Source organism: Martes martes (assembly GCF_963455335.1).
Source record: "Martes martes genome assembly, chromosome: 8".
NCBI lineage: Eukaryota > Metazoa > Chordata > Mammalia > Carnivora > Mustelidae > Martes > Martes martes.
In genome coordinates, this window is record NC_137895.1 from 64962521 (window position 1) to 64983376 (window position 20856).

The 20856-nt window shown below is 42.4% G+C and overlaps 1 protein-coding gene across 3 annotated transcripts in view; it reads left to right on the forward strand.

Moving 5' to 3' along the window:
- Positions 1 to 20856, forward strand: part of TMTC1 (transmembrane O-mannosyltransferase targeting cadherins 1) — a gene marked incomplete at its 5' end in the record, with an annotated part of 261097 nt that overhangs the window by 170021 nt on the left and 70220 nt on the right. For all 3 annotated transcript variants that reach the window (XM_080811049.1, XM_080811048.1, XM_080811050.1), the window contains one exon: positions 13513 to 13680. In XM_080811049.1, coding sequence (XP_080667175.1) covers positions 13513 to 13680 — 168 coding nt within the window. The remainder of the gene's footprint in view (positions 1 to 13512; positions 13681 to 20856) is intronic.

Consider the following 20856-nt stretch of genomic DNA (forward strand, 5'->3'; position numbering starts at 1 on the left):
TGATATCAGCTCCCTAAGTAGCTGATGGCATTACCTTGTTTTACAAAAATATAACACCTGGATGCTAAGAAGTTAGTGAACTTGACCAAGATGGGTAGAGCTGGAATGCACTCTTTATCTACTGAAGGACCTCTCACCTTCCAAACTACATTGCTTTTCTTTTTTTTTTTTTAGGTTATTTATTTATTTGACAGACAGAGATCACAAGTAGGCAGGGAGAGAGGAGGGAAGCAGGCTCCCCACTGAGCAGAGAGCCCGATGTGGGGCTCGATCCCAGGACCCTGGGATCATGACTGAGCCGAAGGCAGAGGCTTTAACCCACTGAGCCACCCAGGCGCCCCCTACATTGCTTTTCTTATAGTAACATCTTAGTATTCTTCATAAGTGAAAAGAAGGAGCATTTCAGAACACAGTAACGTACTTTCAGCTCAGCTCCATTTCATGATCAGGATCGTGTACTTCTGAGAGTCCTGAGATATAAATCCTCTGGAATCTAGGATTCTGGGGTACAAGGAGTTGCATGTGCAGCAAACTTTCCTAATATAGAGACAAGAGAACAATTTCTGAGGAAATAAAGGGCTGGAATTTTAAACAAGAGGTTAAAATGTCATTTTTCTGGAAGAGACCCTTGTGTAAACATTATTAAGCCCTTAATACTGTCATCATCTGTTTGTGGGGTGTCTTAATTAAAATAAGGGGTTCCTTTCGCCAGGGTAGGTATATTTTCCTAAACTACAGAATCATGCCAGCTCTGGCTCTCCATGGGTTGTAATATCTTAAATAGACCTTTCTTTGACTTTTTAAAAAGATTTATTTATTTACTTTAGAGCAAGAGAGAAAGCGAGAAAGCACATGCACAAGCAGAGAGAGGAGGAATGAGAGGGAGAGAGAGAATCCCAAGCAGACTCTGCACCAAGCACAGAGCCTAACATGGGGCTCCACCTCACAACCCTTAAGCTCATTACTTAGCCAAAACCAAGAGGATGCTCAACCAACTGAGCCACCCAGGCGCCCTGACCTTTCTCTGCCTTTCTTTTCTCTAAAATAGACAATGTAGTGTCCCTGCCCCTTTTCCAATAGGAATAAGCTCATTTGGATTAAAATGAAAGTTCTGAATATGAAGAAATCCTCAGTATTTCTAAGAACAGGTGCCTGCCTCTTAGAATCACTTGGATTTTGCTCCATTTTGCAAACTTGGTGCAGAGTCACCCAAAATCAGTGTCAGTAAGCTGGTCTTCATTAAAGAGATCACTAGGGGTGCCTGGGTGGCTCAGTGGGTTAAAGCCTCTGCCTTCAGCTCAGGTCATGATCCTCAGGTCCTGGAATCGAGCCCCGCGTTGGGCTCTCTGCTCAGCGGGGAGCCTGCTTCCCCCTCTCTCTCTGCCTGCCTCTCTGCCTACTTTTGATCTCTGTCTGTCAAATAAATAAATAAAATCTTAAAAAAGAAAAATAACACAAGTACAAAGTTTGGCAATAGCACAGAAGATGAGAGAAGGAAACTCTCTCCTGAGTAAGACCTGCCAAGACAAAATTTGATAAAATCTTTAAAAAAAAAAAAAAAAGTGACTAGCTTTCTTTTCTCCCCAAATACCTGCATGTATGCATTGCAGAGTTTACATTCAGTCATCATTTTCTGAGGGTTTCAGCAGCTCTCTGCCGAACTATCCACTATTTTCCACTGAGGTGGGGCAGCTGGTCACTGCTGGGTAAAATCTTTTCCAGAGAAAGTCCCCCATTTTCATAGAAAACTTGTCAATATTTATAAACCGTGCTGAAGTCCTTAGAGATGCTGGAAGCTTCCTGGGGACCACAGAGAAGTTTGTATGTGCTGTAGGCATCCCTAGGAAAGTGTGAGGACACTGGATGTTGCTTGTTGCATTTATTAAGGTTAGACATTGGCTTTGGTGATGGGGAAGAATATTTCCCAAGCCTTTCATACACACAGGAATCTTCTCTGTATGACTCCCCTTAAATTTTGACCTTGATAAGAAGGAGCCATTTTCCACAGCATTAAGTACCCAGGTGCTTTGAGGAAAACGTATACATAGTGTCCTCAGTGGAAGTTTCATAATACCCATTGTCCTTTTTATGCAGACATCTGTATTGTCTCAGGACCTTTAGCAAACCATAGGACAATGAAGTAAAAAGCTGAATGGGGAATCCTTCTGAGGAAGTTGAGCTTTCTACTCATTAAATGTTTGTTTCAAGTGATATGGAGCCAAATCCTGGCCTTAGATTCCATCCATAAACACCACAGAAGTCATGTCCACCCTCACTGAATCCTGGGTGACTCCCATCAGGCCCAGGGGCTAATTTGGCTATTTTACAAGAAAAGCCCAGAATAAGTCAGACCAAGTGCTCTTTTATCTCTGCCTTTATGCCTAACAACGAACAAGCCACTGAAATCTTCTGGCTTCTGTTCTCCCTCCATCCTAACTTAGATAAGACCCAAAATATCACCTTCCTCTCACTTGCACTTTGAAATCTATAGATAAAAGGGGCAGAAATAGGCTATCTATTTATCATTGCATGGCTTTAGGGTCAGAGTTTCACCACCAAAAGAAATTGGAATAATCTTTTCTTCTGGTGATAAATGTCTATTTTGTGGATTTCCTTTTTGAACAGGCTGGAGAGTTTGGGGCTTAAATCACTTTTTTTTTTTTTTAAACAGAAATTTTGATCTCTTATTCTCTCCAGAGAGGCATATAATTTGATGGCTACTTTTTTGGTATTTTATAAAAACCACATTAGAATGCTTCAAAGGACTAAAATTTCTTTGAATCAGTGAAGCAGAAATAGTTGTTGAGAGCTCTCAAATGAAGTCACAGGATGTGATCAGATATCCATTTACATGCCAGATTAAAGGTGATTTATTCACTTCAGCGCCAAAGAGCAAATTCCTAAGCTACTTTTAAGAAAACATGAATGAGTAGAAAGAGGAAGCAGATAAGGATAAATGAAGGCAGAACCAGTATTATGGGTAGCATTGATCAAGAGTAGTTGAAACCACAGAAAAAGAAGTTAGATACCATGTGTTGGAGGGAAGAAAGAAATATAAAAAATTACTCTACTCTTAGAAAGATGCCATTTGTATTGCAAAATCCCTAAGCTTATGGACACAACAGATGTGGAAAATTAGAAAAATGATGACTCCCCCAACCCATTCATTTTTTATTTTGAGGATTACCTTCAAGTCATACCTATCAATTTGAAATGAAATTTTCAATCTTACATGGGTCACTATGGGGGCAATACTGCAGTATTTTTCAGGATGCAAAATGAGAAAGTACGTCAGAAGTAATACTCTCCCGTTATCCGGTATTGGGACCCCTTCTGAGGAGCCATCTATGCATAGACTTCTTCAGGCTTGCTGGAGGAGAGTGATGATTATTTGAGAGTAAATCAAAGTTTGGCCAAATATGAAAATCAGCAGAGCAGTTGCTCAATATCAGCACAAGCTTAGCTTAGCAAATCCAGTAGGAAAAAGACTGAATTGGAAATAAGCACAGCCCTGTCCCCTACTGCCTGACAGCCTTGGAGGAATCATTTTCCTACCAGTAAAACCAGAGGGTTAGCCTTGGTCAGTGGTCTCCAAGTGTTGCTTAGATCTCCATGACAGACTTTTCCCTGGTCTGTGGCAAAATTGGGAGGGTGAGGGGAGAGAGAAAGACAGTGTAGAGGGTTTTGCATAAAGTTGTATCTGTGCTTTTTTAAATTATGAAATTATGCCTTTCTTATATTTTTGGTATTAAAATATCCTTTCTCCTATGACAAGATGGTAAGAGCAGCAGAGGGTGCACAACACTCCTCCCCGACCCAAGTCCACTTTCTTGGAAATTATACAGGTTTGAGAAATCTCAACCCCTGTAATCATTGTGCTACATGATCTCTAAGGTCTCTTTCAGCTCCAAAGTTCAGTGTTTTGTGATTCAGAATAACCTTGAGGAAAACATGAATTTTTTTTTCTTCTTCAGATTTTAAACAAGGGTTTTTGTCATGCATTGGAATGTGGCCACCTATGTCTGCTCTTTTTCAGTAGGATGGTCCTCATAGGAAAGGGAGAGGGGTCCCATTGGGGGAAGGGAAAGGAAGGCAGTACATTTCCCATGGGGACGGGCTCTCTCAGGGGCCTGGTGGTGACACCAAGAAGTGCTTCGGGAAGCATCTGTGTGGCTCTGCTGTGAGAAAAGGCGGTGTCCTCATAAGCAGCAGGAACAGCTGATGCTTAGAAGTTCACAGGGAAAGCAGCAAGAAGAAAAGTATGCTATATATCAGGAGGAAACAGGCCCCAGCAGCAGGAGCAAGGCCAGACCTCCCTCTTCAAGGAGCCGTTGTATAGGCAGCTTAGTAAGAGAGGTTGCAGTCCCTGAGAACAGGTCAGAAGTTGGCCTGTTCCCATGAAGTCATGGAAGGAGACTCGTTAATTCAGCTGAAGCAGATGATCTCAACAGGGACTCAAAGCACAGGTTAGATTGCCCCAAGGTGGTTGGTACCGAATAGAGAAGATTGAGTCCCTCCAAGGCTAGGGCGGGCATGGATGGGACAAGATTGAATGTAAGAGGACACAAGTAACTCTATTTTGGGAGGGCCAAGTCACAAAAATTGTGGAAAACCCAGGAACAAGGCAAAGCCAGATAATTTGTTTTTAAGTTTGAGGTTTTTTTGTTTTGTTTTGTTTTTGTGTGTTGGGGTGGGGTTTTTTTGTGGTGTTGTTTTTTTTCTTTTTGTTTTTGCCTCAAATTCCTATTGTATAATACATTAGAGAGGTGGGAAAAGCACCTTGGGCTTGGCAAAGAGCCACTTAACTAAAAACCCAAGAAATAGATTGAAAGGCACTTTTCAGTTAAGTTACAAGGTCAAGTGTACCAGGTCTCTGAGAATATATATGTGTAAGTGTGCATATGTGTTGGCTAATTTACCTAGAGCCACTCTATTAGTGCTTAGTTTTAGCTCTGAATTCATTTTTTATGCATTTGTATCATGCCATCTTGAAAGAAGGTTCTCTTTTATCGTAATGAGCCCAGTGAAAGGAAAAGAAGAAATGCAGTGGGCTATTACACGAGTGGGCCATAAAGTCCTATCACCAAATGATCTGGAGAGAAAGAGTGAAGGTCAGGGATACCACTGGAGAAGAAACAGTGGGAAGATCGAAGATTTGAGTAAGGAAATAAGTCTTTTTACTTTAGAGAGGTATGCGTATGCTTTTAAACATGGCATCTTCCATGTTATGCACCATGTTTTAAAAGAAAGCTGAGTCTGTCAAGCTCTGCTGCTCCTCCCCACGCCTCCAGGCTTCAGTGGAACAAACCTCCACTGTCAGGCAGTTGGAGTCTTCCTGCTGGTGTAATAACCTACTCCAGGGTTTCAGAAGTTGATTAAGGTTGTTCTTCAGAATATGATGGAGTAAGGACGGAAATACTTGATACCAGCTCCTTTGTCTTTGCTCTTGCTGTGCCGGCATGAACTGTTCCAATCTAGCCCTCCGAGATCTGAATTCAGAAGAGGTGTGAGATCTAGAAGCTACGCCTTGTCCAGTGAGGGCTGCTCTTGAGAGAAGTGCCCAGGTAGGGAGGGGCCCAGGATTGCCCCAGGCTTGGGGTCAGTGCTTGTGGTTGGGAGTGAGTGTGCTGTGTGAAGAACGTGACCAGGAAGTAAAGCAGTAGGATTTTATTGGGGGACTCGAGCGAATGTGTTCTAAAATTAGAGATTGTAGATCGTAGACAAATAGAACAGAACAGAGCCGTAGTGAAAATGAAGTGAGCTGAGGGGGAGGTTGGGTGCTGGTGGGCTAAAGATCAGTTGGCCAATCTGTGGGGTGGCCTGGGGCATGAGATGAGGATAATCTCGGGCAGTCACTCACTGAACTATAATCATGGCCTTAATATCATAGAAGTCTATTAGTTAATAAAAAATGAATGTTCATGCCTATTAAGTCCTAAATGATGAACAGTGAATGTCTTGGAAACCACAATTTGAAGGTAAAATTTGGAGAGTGTAATTTGGATTCAGATGAGCCTAAATGGAAAAATATATGTGAAAAATACCATAAGCTATGCTAGGTAGCTGCAAGTCATTATTTCAGTCCACCCTGTGCAAATGAGGAGATTGGAGGAATCCACGCTGAAGGAAAGCAAAACAGCATAGGTACAGGGCTCTCCTTTCCCGGCCCATCTCTTCCTCCATTGGTTCTGCAACCCTATCCTAGCAGGTCTGTGTTCTGGAACACCACACTGAGGGAGGTTAGGAAGTGCACCTCTGCTAAGAGAGGAGAGCAACTAAAGCATAGATGTTGACAGCCCAGGTCCTGTGCAGCTGGCTATGGCTCTGCCTGGAGGGTGGGAGTGGACTGAAGTGTGGCCATCTCAGCCTCCCTTCTATCAAAACTCCTCATACTTATAAGTGAATACATTTCTTTCCTTTTCTCTTGGATTCCACGCAGGGAGATGTATCTCAAACCATTGGCTTTTTTTTTTTTTTTCATTTTTATTGAAGTATAATTGACATATAATATTGTGTAAATTAAAGGTGTACACGTGTTGATTTGATACATTTATATATATTGCCAAATGGTTACCAATAACCAGTGACTTATTAATACAAATTTTAGTAATCTTCGAATATCCTCCATACTCTTAGAAACCCGGATTGTCCTGCTCTTGTGAGGTTTGGGACCGCCATTTTTGTATGTGTTCTCTCATAGTACCCTGCACAACAGATACTTCATAAAAGAGTATTGTGGAGACTTCAGGAGCACTGGACACATGACAGAGCATATGCCTGTTAACACACAGGATAGAGGAAGGGGCAACAACAACTAGTGGATTGTCCATTATGCCTTTGCTTCAGAAGTGCAGATGCTTTACCATAGACCAAGTGGTTTATAGAGGAAGTGACAGAATTCAGGTTCTATAGATGGGCATGCTTCTAGGAGGGTAGGGAGAGAGGGGTTTTCTAACTTTTTAGGAGTTGCAAGGAACTTTTTAGAGTTCCTTGGGGGAGTCTTTTTGGCTTTGGCTGAAAGGCCTCTTAGGCCCAGATGGGAAATCTGGCTTTGACTACCTGTACCAGGCTGGGAGGGAAGGAAGCCAGGCCAGGAGTGAAGGCTCCTGCAAGGGGAAACACCCACACCCCATGGCTGGATAGTTCTCCTGGTGGTGAAAGTGGGTCTTATCATCTCCACCACTGACTTGGATTAATTCATTTTTAGGTTTACCCTTGTTTCCATGTTAGTTTCTGATACTTTTTACCTCATTGTTCAACCACACTTATGAAACAGCCCCTGTCATAGTCTGATGCTCAGGGTGCAAATGAATAAAACTTACTCCATCCTTAAATAACCAGCCTGAATTTCCAAACAGTTAATACTCTATTTCATATGAGAGTTAAGGACAAAAGCTTCTTATTGTGCATTAGTTCACCGAAAAGATGATAGTTTGCATTTTCTTACCTTTCTTCTTTCTTTTCATATTCACAAAGACAGAGTGGAGAAGGATTTGAAATGGGAATAAGGGAAGATTTGCTTAAGTACTTTTTGAATTCTAGAATTGCGAATGCACATTAGCATATACACATGGCTACCTGTATTTCGCATAATACAAGTGTATTTTACTTCCTACAATAGATTGTTCTATAAAAGTGGTGTGTGACTCAGACCTTTCTGAAGTGAACAATATTGTACAAGGAAGTTTGTAGTTTTTTTTTTTTTTTTTTTTTTTTTAAAGATTTTATTTATTTATTTGCCAGAGAGAGAGAGAGAGAGTGAGCACAGGCAGACAGAGTGGCAGAGGGAGAAGCAGGCTCCCTGTGGAGCAAGGAGCCCGATGTGGGACTTGATCCCAGGACGCTGGGACCATGACCTGAGCCGAAGGCAGCCGCTTAACCAACTGAGCCACCCAGGCGTCCCGGAAGTTTGTAGTTTTAAGGGAGTTTTCTGTGAATGCTTTTGGAAGACTTACATTATCCTATAAATTACATAGTTTGGGTCAATCTGGATTTTTAATAAACTGAATTTCTTGAGGTGTATTTACAGATCTAATCACATAGTTGAATGATATACACAGTACATTTTATTGATGTCATAGAATATGGCATACTAAACACACACATGAACATATAAACACTTCACTTGAAAACACAGATACCTTGTATTCAGTTCACAGACTATGTCCACATACATGATTTCATTTATTCCAAACAACAGTGCTTAAAGTAGCTATATTTTCAGCTATTAAGGCAGGCAGCCTTAAACCCTTACAGAATAAACAACTGAGGCTTCATGAGATTGAGCAAAACTCCTGTGGCCGGCAGAACTCCCGAGTGTTAGGAAAGAACCCAGCTCCTTTGACCCAGTTCCCACATCCCTTTTCCTCACTGTGAACTCCCAAGCTTCAAGTTTGCACCAGGGCACTTTCGTTCCACTGTGGCTCATAGTATTTTAGGGGCCTCAGGAAATTGCCACATTTACAGGAGGCTGGTAGAGAGAGACATCTGTTCTAACCTGGATATGTGCAGACTGTACATACATCCTGTCTCATACTCTATTCAGCAGAAAATAATTCCCTAATAATAATATTATTATTATAACATTAATGTTACCATTTATGGTTGCCTATCGAACATGATGCACAGTGTAAAATTATTTCCTTTTACAAATAAAATTAATAAGTAGAGAATTGAAATAATCAAAGATCAAACAACAGGCATTGTCAGAACTGAAATGCAGATTCCAGAGCTCTGTCTTATTTACCACAAGAGGTCTTATAAATTTGGAGCTAGTAGATGAACTATAAGGTTGAGAGGGAGGCTCTCATCTTCAAAGACGTAGAGGAGAATCAGGTTCTCAGAAGGTGGAAGCAATGGCATTATTATCCCAATTATTCATAAATATGCTGAGGAAAGAACGGAAGAAATCTATTTTTTGGAGAAGTGATCGAAGCTCTTCATCACTCCTGTGAGAGTCCAGCACCTAGGATGAGGAGCGCACAAGAGAGAAATGTACAAGAAATGCTTTTGGAGTCATTTTCTTAGAATATGAATAAACTCGCATCCAGATACATTCAGCCTTCTGAGAAATTTTCCTGCCCATCAAATATTGGAGATTAAAAAAAAAAAAAAAGAGCAAGTCTTGGAGACTTGGCTCACCAAAAGCTGGCAGCTTCCAGGTTAAATCTGATCCGTGGCCTCACCATTGGCCCCCTGCTGCCTCTAGGCTGCAGCATCAAACACCTGTTCTGGGCTCTGCATTCCAGGGCTTTATTGTTTAACCATCCATGAGACCAGAATCAGATCTTGCTGTCATAATTTGCCAAGTGGGGATTCACCAGACCAGAATGAAGTTAACTAGGGCTGTGTTTCATTGCAAATATCTAAAGTTGGGAATTTTTTTTTTTTTAAGCAATAAAATCGTAAGACTGTGTCTGACTTGTACCACTAATGTTATTTGTAGATCCTTTCAGTGGGTTGTTTGAGTTTAAGTTAAAAGTTAGAATTTCAGTTCTAATTAATCGTGAAAAGATTCTCTTGGCTCCATGTAATTAAACAAAAAGTGAAGCCACAGTAAACATTATAACATGCTCGGCCCAGGGATCGAAAATTGTCCTCTTTTCAGGCTAATGTAAATAGGAAAGAGAAGTGTTCGTTTATCACTGAAGAGCTTCTGGGCAAGGTTCATGAAAGTACATTTGCACTATTTACACAATGATTAACTTCTCACAAAGTTCTCGAGTAACAGGTTTAAATATTTTTCATTCTAATATGGAAGGACACACATGGTTGACCTGCATTTTCTCTTCAGTTCCCTTTGGATGTGCATCATGAAAGTATCAGGGAGAGATGCCCGAGTCTCTAGTTGTTACATGCACTGAAATGGGGATAATACCTGCAGCCAGTGAGTGAGAGATCAAACAATGATTCCACGCAAAGAAGCAGTGAGTGGTGTTTCTCAAGCTGCTTTGAAATTGCATCTCAATGCTGAGCCAAACCAATCAGTAGCCAGAGTTTGGTTCTTTAGGTACTGGTTTTGTTCACTGTCAGCGGTTTGCATGACTCCTTTTTGCTCTGTGTGGAGGTCTCTAATCAGAGCCCAGATTTTCCTTAACCAGATTCACCAAAGCACTCTGCAGCCTGGTTTCATCTCCCTGGAGGCCAGAAAGTCATGTAGCTTCTCATTTGCCTGATTTTCTACTTTCAAAATGAGGACTTGGCCTGCCCCTAGAAATGGAGAGAGCAGTTCTCCCCCCTGCTGCTGAGATCTTTATTAAAGCAGATGTTGAAGGATGAAATGTCATAATAGAGAAGCATCTTAATCTTGGTGATACTGTGTTCAAGTTTGTAAGAATGTGATACTCTCTAAGAAATTTGCAAGCCTAAGTAGAGATTATTTTATATGGCTTATCATTTCTTTAAGCCATATGTCAATACAAGGACTTTCCAAAAAAAATGATCATGTTACTTGATACTGATACCCTTGCTGAGTGGAAAGGAATGGCCCTTTCCTTCCTTTGGTTATAGCAAGGGTCAACACACTGTGGCTCCTGAGTGAAGGCTGGCCTGTTTTATAAATAAATTTTATCGGAACATAGCCACGCCCATTAATTTGCATAGTGTCGTTGGCTGCTTTCCTGCCCCAAAGATGGAGTGGGCAGGACAGAAAAGCCTGAAAAGCCTTGGTGCCTATTTATGCTTTGGCCCCTTCCAGAAAAGGTTTGCCAACTTCTGGAGATTAGCATTGTGGTAGAGCCACGGGTCTTCTCTGGTACTAGCTATGGGTCCTGGGGACAAGTTATTTGACTCCTATAAGCTTTAATTCCTTCATTTATGGAATGGGAGATACTGAGGATTATATATTCAAATCAGATAATATATTTAAAACCAGAAAAGTCCTTATTCTAGGTCCTACAAATACTGTGGACAGGTCCATGCAAAGCCCTTAGCGCAGTGCCTGGCCAATAGAAGAAGGACTCAGTAAACATACGGATGTGTAAAATAGTTCATTACTTTTGTTGTTGTTATCTTTGTTATTCTTGTCTTCTCCCATTTTGTGGCCATAGCTTGGGGGCCGCACGTGGAGATGTCAGTGTTCTCCTCTCCCACTGCTCTGCCAGATGGCAGCTCTGTTTCCTACAAGGAGACAGAAAACAAGTATTGAAATTTTACGAATGGAGTGATTAGGAGGGAAGTAAGTCAAGCTGTGTGATAAGGTGCGAGGAACGCAAGGATCAGCCAGTTAAGTCAAAACCCAGACAAGCAGGACAGCATATGGAGTGTGCGTTTGGAATCTGAAATGCATGGGTTTGTATCTTTGCCCTACTATACAGGCTGTGTGACTGAATTCAGGAAATCAGTTCACCTTCCTCCTCGTCATCATCTTTATGAGTAAACACCTCTATCATCGAATGACCCACAGGGATGCGAGGATGAGCTGAACTCCTACATGGAACATGCTTGGCCCATGAGATGCACTCAGCAAACATTTGTTCTTTGTGGAGCTGCTTTATGAAGGCAGGAACAAGGAGACAGCGGGTGTTACAGCTGTGGGTGCCTGTATGGGGTACATGCCTTTCAGGACTTTGCTCCCATGTTACCTTTCCCATGGTGCCATTCCTGACCATATTAAAATCTTGACTTCCTCCCCTCCCTGAGCTTCCTCGTCTTCTTTGCTGATAGATTATTACCCATGTAACATACCCTGCTGTGGGGCATACTCTGTGTTTTATTTGCTTATTGGCTGTTTCTTTCCACCCACGTGGGTTCCACAAGGACAGGAATTCTTGTCTCTTTTGTCCACTGCTATGGTCTTGGTGCCTATAATGATGGCAGGACACAGTTGGGGGTTTATTAAATATCTGTCGAATGGAGGAATGGAGCCCAGAGCACTTTCGTGTGGCCAGAGATGCGCCCTGCCCATTACAGCTGGGATCTCGAGGAGGCTAGCAGAGCAAACGGCAAGCATCCTCAGGAGCTTGAGCAACCATGGTGGCCTATAATGCATTAGCATGGCCGGTTGTATCAAATGAGAGACGTTTAGAAAATCTTGATACCTTTAAGTCCAAACATGACTTGTTGTGGAAGTGGGAAGAGGTTTTGGGGGTTTTATTATTTAGTGTTAGTGACTCTATGTTTTAGCATGTTCAAGGCTACTGCACGGTGCTTATGGCCATGGAATCCAGCCTCCTTAGCTTGAAATGAGTAAGTGGGCTGCTGACTCCCTTTGTTTGACCTGATAATGAACCCTCAGAGTTTAGGGAGCTGGACCAACTGACTTATGGGATTTGAAGTATGGAATTGGAGCTCGAACTTGAACTGATTCCCAGCATCTCCATATCAGAAACCTCAAATGCTTCTCTTGTTTTTCTACCCTTGATACCATAGACATTTAGAAAAGTGAACAGAAATGTAGAGATTTTTTAAAGGGGATATGTTTAGAAATGAGACTGTTTAAGTGTTTTCCTTGACAAAACCAACCTGTCCCAGTAGGCTGGAGTTCTTTGAGGGCAGGACCTGTGTTTTATGCATAATTGCATTCTTAGTGCCCAGGATATTGCTAGTCACCTATAGAGGGAGAATGAATAAATAATTGAACAAGTGAATGGGCTATCTTAATTTTGGGCTTCTTATGGCATTAATATTTAACTGATGTAGGATTTCTTTACACAAGCTTGCTTCGTTTTTAAAATATTCCATAATAATTTGTAGTCTATTTTCTTTGGAAAGAAGTGGGTCTTAAAACTGAAATGCACATGGCAATGATAGATACAAATTAAATGTTTGTGATTTTCTGAGGCCAGTTGACTGCATAGATTATGTGAGGGACCACATTCCAGTCAAAGGTTTTTGGAGACTTGCTATCAACGTGCCACTCAGATAACAGGACAGATTCTTCATGTCTACATAGAAAGCTGAGCCAGAGTCATCAAGAAAGTCCTATCAGTGCGGTTTGTCTGTGATGGGCTCCAAGCTGCAGTGCTCTGGAGTTGGCCTGTGGATAGATGATTTTCTTTTAGCAGAAGGACTTGGACCAGAGTGGGAACTTACCAGGCAGCGCACATCCCTAGGGATAGACTGCCGGGGCTCCTGGGTGACCAGCATCCCTCCCAGGACCTGATAGGCGCTCTTGGGGACTGTTTCTCACAAAGCCATGACATCATCTGTGGCGACACAGTCTAGATGTAAACTCGTGGTGCCAGTATGGTTATACAATGTCAGTGACATAAGGGTCTAGTCATGACTCAAGAACATACAAAAGGGATGTCTCATGATGCTGCTGAAATCCCGGGCATTTGGAGCCTAAACGATGAACCTGTTACTCTCCACACTAATGCCAGAGAGCTGGCAATGCGCTGGCAGAGTGATTAGAGAACCAACTTGTAAATACTGGGTAAGCCAGGGGAGTTTATATTTGTTTCTCTGTTACGGACAAGTTTTATTTGAAAGTTAGTTCTATGGGATCGAATTCTCGGGGGGACTCCACAGCACCCCCCAAAGTAATCCTGCGTCTCCTGCTCTGTTTCCCAGCATGGGCTACTGCATCCTTTTTGTGCACGGATTGAGGAAGCTCTGCGCAGGGCTGAATCGTTGGGGGGCCACTACCCTGACCGTGTGCACTGCGCTGCTGCTGCTGCTTTTCTCCTGGAAAACTGTGAAGCAGAATGAAATTTGGCTGTCAAGAGAGTCCCTGTTCAGGTACGATTCAATGGAGAAAAGCCAATCTCTTCCCATGTATTTCTTTGCTTATGTATTTGTTTCCAAACAAATGAGTTAACATGGGTCTGGCAATAATCATTAACCTGCAGGGTTTTTTTTAGTAAAGTTTTAAGTGGAAGATGTAATTTTATTTTGGGTTTTAGCTTTAGTTTTTAAAATGGTATTCTGTAAAGTTTAATGTGAGCTCATTCTAAGTGAATTTATGAAAATAAGGCTCATGGGAAGGTTTCTGGGTCTGTGAAACCGTCGTAATGATGAGCTGGGCTGTAAAATCAGCTATAAACAAAATGAAATGATAAACCTAATTTCCTGATGCAGACAAGTCAATGAGAAAGGTGAGCACACAGCAGGAAGGAAGAGAAACGCAGGACATTTTCTTTAGACTCTTCCAGGACATTAAGTTGTGATCTGTGATCCAGTTGCTTTATTCTGAGCATTAATTGTGAACAAAGAAATGGAAGACTTTTTTCGTCTCCCGGTAGGTTTTGATGTGCTACAGAAGCTGTTTCTGGATATAACAAGGTCACCTGGAAGCCCTAAACTTGTCGTAAAATATAAACATTCTTTGGGACTCCTGCTCATTGTGCTGTGTTTTCTGGAGCTCAGGCCGCCTTGCTAATGCCGTAGCCCTGGTGATGACCTTCACCTGGGCTCCCTGGCACTGCCCCACCAGGATCCCAACAGTGTTTTTCCAGGTTTCCAGGGATTCCCAGTCTGTGCCCTCTTCCAGCTTCTGTCCTCACTTATGACCCAGTTCCCCAGTTTAGTCAGTGTGGTTTTTACTTGGTTCTCTGCTCAGCCTGATACCCAACACTTACACTCTGGGGGCAAACAACGGAGACAGAGTTGGGATCGCTTGAAAACAAAGAGGAAATATTGGAAGACTAGAGGAAGGTGCACAGAATTAAAGGCCCAGTAAAGAAGTTGGCACGGAGCAGACAGGAAACAGGCACCGGGATAGTCTGTCTTGAGAGCACTCAAGCACCCGCCCAGGAAAAAATAGGTAAACTTATACCAGGTTTATTTTATCTTCACAACAAAGTGCTGGGGAAATTAAGTTCTCTGGCGGAGCTCTGAGCTGTATAGGTCATATGCCTATCCTTTGTCTCCACCAGGGCCCTGAAAGGAATGATTGGCCAAAGAAGCCCCTCTGACTTCCAGGGAGTTAGGGCAGGCCAAGCACCTTGGGGTTCCACTGAGACTTAACAGAGTGAGGCAAGACGAATTCCCCACAGGAAATCCAAGTACTGCAGGCGGGGCCCAGACTCTGGCTGCCAAGAACGAATGAACGAATAAGCGAAGGAATGAACCAATAAGACAGATGTTCACTGCATTCTTCTATCTTAAAACAATATATTTGATTTTGCTACTTGGCAATTTAACTTTTTAAAAAATATTTTTAATAAATTAATTAACTTTAAGGATTTTATTTATTTATTTGACAGCAAGAGACAGCTAGAGAGGGAGCACAAGAATGGGGGAGCTGGAGAGGGAGAAGCAGGCTGAGCAAGGAGCCCGACATGGGGCTCAATTTCAGGACACTAGGATCATGACCTGAGCCGAGGGCAGATGCTTCATGACTGAGCCACCTAGGTGCCCCTTTTTTCTTAATAGAAGAAAATTAGTTTGGTATGCGTGTCTTTTTTTTTTAAATCCCCAATATTTTATTTATTTATTTGAGAGAGAATGTCCGCATCCACAAGCAGAGGGAAAGGGAGAAGCAGACTCCCCGCTGAGCAGGGAGCCTGGTGCGGGGCTCCATCCCAGGACCCTGGAATCATGATCTGAGTGGAAAGCGCTGCTTAACCCACTGAGCCACCCAGACGCCCCTGGCATACATGTCTTCTTAGCTTATTTATTATTACTATATCATTGTCATGGTCATCATTACCACAGTGGGTACTGTAGAGACCTGTTGATTTTTTATGAATATTCTTCACCCTTGAGGTCCCAGATTCTGTTCAGTCTCTGTCACATCCTTTTACTTTCAAGGCAATTCTCTCAGACCACAATGGACTTGTTCCCTCTTGCTCCCCATGCTGAAGGCATTCTGTAAACACAGGGGCATGGGAGTTCAGTAATACAACTTCCCCTTAGTCTCTGTTGGCTTGATTTTTTTTCTTTTGCTTTCATCAGTCAGTGCTTTTATGGAAGACCTTAAAATGGTTCTGCGCTGTTTTGTTAAACCCTTTGCTTGAATCAAGGTACTAACAGAAATTGTGTCTTCTAATGATGTTTACTGCTTAATCGGAGCAACTTTGGGGGTGGATTTTGGCAGGCAGCAGTTTATTTCAAGGATAACAAGTTCATGTTCAAACCCTCGAAGGCTGATGCCAGCAGTTTAAAAACAGAAAAACAAAAAGCTCATTGACCTTGCATCCAGAGGCTTCTGTTTTTTTAGATGGAAGTATGTAGTAAGTGACAGCTGATTACTAAAACACAACCATTCCACACATGTGCTTGAAGAGGTTTTGTGCCCTAGGAGGCTTTTGGTGATCAAATGGAATTTTGTATAATGTGCAAATCAAAGCTTTTGATAGTTTTTAGAAAACTTAGCCCATTACAATTTATGTATGTCCCAAGAAAAGTTTTAAGAGTGTGAGACTTTAAGAATATTCTTTCTTCTTTAAGACCAGATGTTTGTATGGATTCATCTGTGCTGAGTCATGCTCGAATCAGTTGAAGTGAACATTTACCAAGAATCTTGGAAGGAAGATAGAGTTACTGGTCGAGTATGGGGGCTGGAGTTAGACTTTCTGGCTCCTCTCCAAGTACCACCATTTCATAGCTGTGTGACCTTGGGCAAGTTTCTTAGCCATTCCATGCCTTAGTTTATTTTAAACTTAGAAGAAGAAAAATCAAGTTTATATTTTGGTTGTAGTGTAAGAATAAGTGAATATGTGAAATATGCCTAAGGCAATACCATAAACAATATGTTAGGTTTTTAGATGATTGCTGTGCACTGTATTCTAGGGCATGAGAGAGAAATGGTGCGGGCATGGGGGGGTGCAGAGAGATTATCTATAGAGAAGCTAAAAGTCCTCGTGGAGGTCAGACACATAAACACACTTTAACGTAATGTAGCAGGTGGTGGACAAGGCAGCAGGACACTACAAGTACAAGCAGCCTGCTAAGAACAGCCCAACCCTTCAAGAACTGTTCTCTTATAGACCTGAGCTGAACAGAGAAAGATGAAAACAACCGAAATTAGGCACAGTGATCAAAACCAAGAACTGGCTGATTTGAGTACAAAAAATGTGTTAGAGGAGGTGATGCCCCTGGCAGAGGGCTGGCCTTCGACTTCTCCTCTGTTGTAAACAATGAACTCATTGACCGTTCCTTGGACATAGGGTCTCAGTCAGGCCTCTCTTATTACACAGGGTGGTTTTGCTTGGCAATACTGTGAACAGTCTTACAGAGAGTATCTTAGGACAGACCTTTGTGTTGGAGAAAGTCCAAATTTCATTCAAGTCCCAGCCTTTCCAGCTGAGGCAACCTTTTACAAAAAAGATCCCACTGTGTGATGTATTTTTAGGAGGTGCAGATGCAAGGCCCCCTCACAGCCTTGAGGTTCCACAGGCAAGGGCCTTACACACAGCAGCATAAGAAGCCAGCACAGAACAGAGTAACTGGTCCAAGCTGAGCTAGGTGTGACAAGGAGGAGCCCGGCTTTGAACCCGAATTTGATATAAAAGAATACATAAGCTTTGCTATGCTTATTTTTTACTTTATGTTTTCTAACTAAAACTAAGCCAGGTATAAAAAAGAGAGAGGGGGAGAGAGCGAGAGGGAGGAGTTGGTTCATAATCATAGCTGCCAGCTGTATTTTCTTTAATTATTTTTAACAAGGAACTGTTCTGATACCCTAACCTAGGAAAAGGGTCACTGCGCAGCTTTAGCTGGGCCTGGTAATGAATGTTGCCTTTGTTTGGAGTAAGTAATACTGTAATAACACATTTTGGTAAAATCCCCTCCACGCCCCAGATCTTTGAAATACCTGAAAAGGCAGAGACCACATTTTTCTTTTATTTGCATCTAGTTCAGGGTCTCTCTGAATCCCATTCATGAACTATTTAAGCAATCCACGGACCATCAATTAAGAATTTCTGGCCTAGATTATTCTCCATCTCTGTAGGGAACACATATCTGTTTCTTCCTTTCTGAATTGCCAAGCCAGAGAGATCAGCCAGCCTCCCAGGGCAGAGAATATATATTGAGGATTGACAAATTCTTTTGTAGAGGAGTGGGTGGTAAATATTTTAGTCTTTGTGGGCCATATAGTGTCTTTTGCAACGACTCAACCCTGCTGTTGTCTCAGGAACAACGCCAAAGATAATAGGTAAACACATTGGCTCGTCTGTGGCCCACAAGGCTATAGTTTGCTTACCAATGAGATAAACATTGTGATAATAAACTTGTAGTGTTTCAGTGCCCTGCGGTACCTTTCTGGCTTAGCTTCACATGTTGATCAGCTTCAGGAATGGTCCTGACCACATATTGGCCTTGGTTGAAATCTCTGCTCCACTACTTTCTCGGTCTGTAACTTTAGAGAAAGGTCTTCATCTCTCTGAACCTCAGTGTTCTCATCTGTAGTGTGGGAGGTACGATAATTCTACCCATCCTGTAGTTATTGAAGGGATGCAAAGGATATCATCCAGGGAGGTGGGTGCATAGCCCAGAACTGGATTCCAACTGAGCATCCTGTCCCATGAGTACTGGACTTTTGGAGTGTGGTGTTGTGCAACTTCAGGTCACAGCAGGGTCAGCACTAAAGAGAATCACAAATCCTTCTTACTTTCCTTTCCTGTTAACCTCTGGCTGAATACTGCTCATTATTATTATTTTTTCTAATGTTTGTTTTCTCATTGGGAATTTGGGGATAATTCTCGTGACCTATTGTCCAGGATGCCAACAAAACAAATTGGTGTTCTATAAACTTGAGATATACCTGAAAGAAGTGGCTTTTTATTTCTGTTTGTTTCAGTCATTTCTGTTCTTTTCCAAGTGTTGTACAAATGAGAGGTCCGAGGGAGAAATGTGAGGTATATGAATGAATATCCTGAGTTGAAAGGAGATTTTTCTTTGAAATCATCATTGGGATTATGAATAGGGATGGAGCTCCAACCGCATACTTAATGAATACTACGTGTCTTTGTAAAGTAAATACTGAAGCTTCTTGTTTCCACTGAAACAATTGGGGCTATGGAATCATAGCATCCGTAGAGCAAATGAAGGAGACTGGCTCTGGAAGCAGGAGCAGCCTGGCCAGTTACAGCTACGTGGAAAGTTTTGCCTTTGGCCACTTATTTATTTCCCCTTTTCTACAAACTACTCATTGTAAAATGAGAGACTGGAAAAACATAGCAGAAAAATATCACAGAGAGAACATAAAGGTCAAAACAACAATGGAAAAAGCAGTGGGTTCCTCAGATTCCAGTTACCCCACCCACATCTGCTTGCCTGTTATGAACATCATTACTTCCTCTGGCCATCACTGAACAATGCCCCAATCTTCGCAAGGACCATGTTTCCACAGGCCTAATTGTCTGTTCCTCTGGCAGTACATAAATTAGAGTCACCATGCTAATCACACAGGGGGAGGGATCAATTCCAATATGCCAGTTATGTCCATGCCAAAATCAAAGTTACCTTTAAAATCTGCCCAGTGCCATGCACTACTTATTTCTGCCTAGAAAAATTAAGAAATTTTCCTGGATAGAAACTGGAATTTTTTTTTTAAAGATTTTATTTATTTATTTGACAGATAGAGATCACGAGTAGGCAGAGAGGCAGGCAGAGAGAGAGAGGGGGAAGCAGGCTCCCTGCTGAGCAGAGAGGCCCGATGTGGGGCTCGATCCCAGGACCCTGGGATCATGACCTGAGCCAAAGGCAGAGGCTTTAACCCACTGAACCACCCAGGCGCCCCAAAACTGGAATGTTTTTAAAGCCAGTTAGCACTTTGCCTTTGTGTAATATCCATTTTATTTATTTATTTTTATTTATTTATTTGAGAGAGAGAGAGAATAAGAGAGAGCATGAGAGGGGAGAAGGTCAGAGGGAGAACCAGACTCCCTGTGGAGCTGGGAGCCTGATGCGGGACTCAATCCCGGGACTCCAGGATCATGACCTGAGCTGAAGGCAGTTGCTTAACCAACTGAGCCACCCAGGCACCCTGTAATATCCATTTTAAATATTCCATTAAAATCCTGGCTCTCTGTTGCACCTGAAGGGTCTCACCATACAGTGATTGAAGGATACCAATGTTTCACTGGAGCACCCGAATGTCAGCATTTGTCTGTCTTTTGTCTTGGGTGGATCAGTTTCTACTTAGACGATTCCTCCAGTCTCCTTCCTGGGGCTCCAGTCCTGGCTGCCAATATTCAGAGAGCTTAATAAGAGGGGAAACTGAGATCCCCATGTTCAGAATACAGATCTTCACATAATATACCTTTGAGGTACCACCCCTTCCCTTGGCAGTTGACCTGTTGTTCCCGGGTGCAGGGTTTCTCTAAGCTGAGCTCTTCCAGAGAGTAAAACTCCCGCCTTCTGCTGGCATGGGGAAAGAATAATGAAAAAAGCCTCTTGGGTATACAGGGTAAGGATGGCGATCTGGGCTTTAACTGCTCCCGATACAGATTTAGTCCTTGTTCAGCCACACCTCCTGCCCCCAAGAAATCCTAGCCACCTGCCCTGCGGGCACTGAAGCAACCTGTGTTAAGTCTGGAGTTTGCTGCCTTCAGATGATGATGTCTTCTGGTTGGTCTTTAGCGCCCTCTCTTTAAGTTCTGTCCTTTGGAGAGTTCCTCAGGAACCCAGCCAGGGGGTTTTAAGTTGGGACTGTCTTTGCTGGTCATAAGGAACCTCTTATTTTAGGGAAAGTTCAACAAAGATCACAAAGCCCTTACATATTTCCCCAACAGATCTTTGACACTTTGTATGAAACCCTTCTATTAATCTTACCTTTAAATTAAAAACTAAATGAAAGTATGTTACCTGGGAGAAGGAATGTAGAGCATTAGAGTTGCCCCCAAACTAGGTTGTCCTGCTTTTCTCCTTGCTCTCTCTCATCAGCTGTCCCCCTCCCACATTTCATCCATGCACAGTCTGGGAGTTTTCTTTCCAGGTGGGCCTCCATCATTCCCCTGCCACCACCTC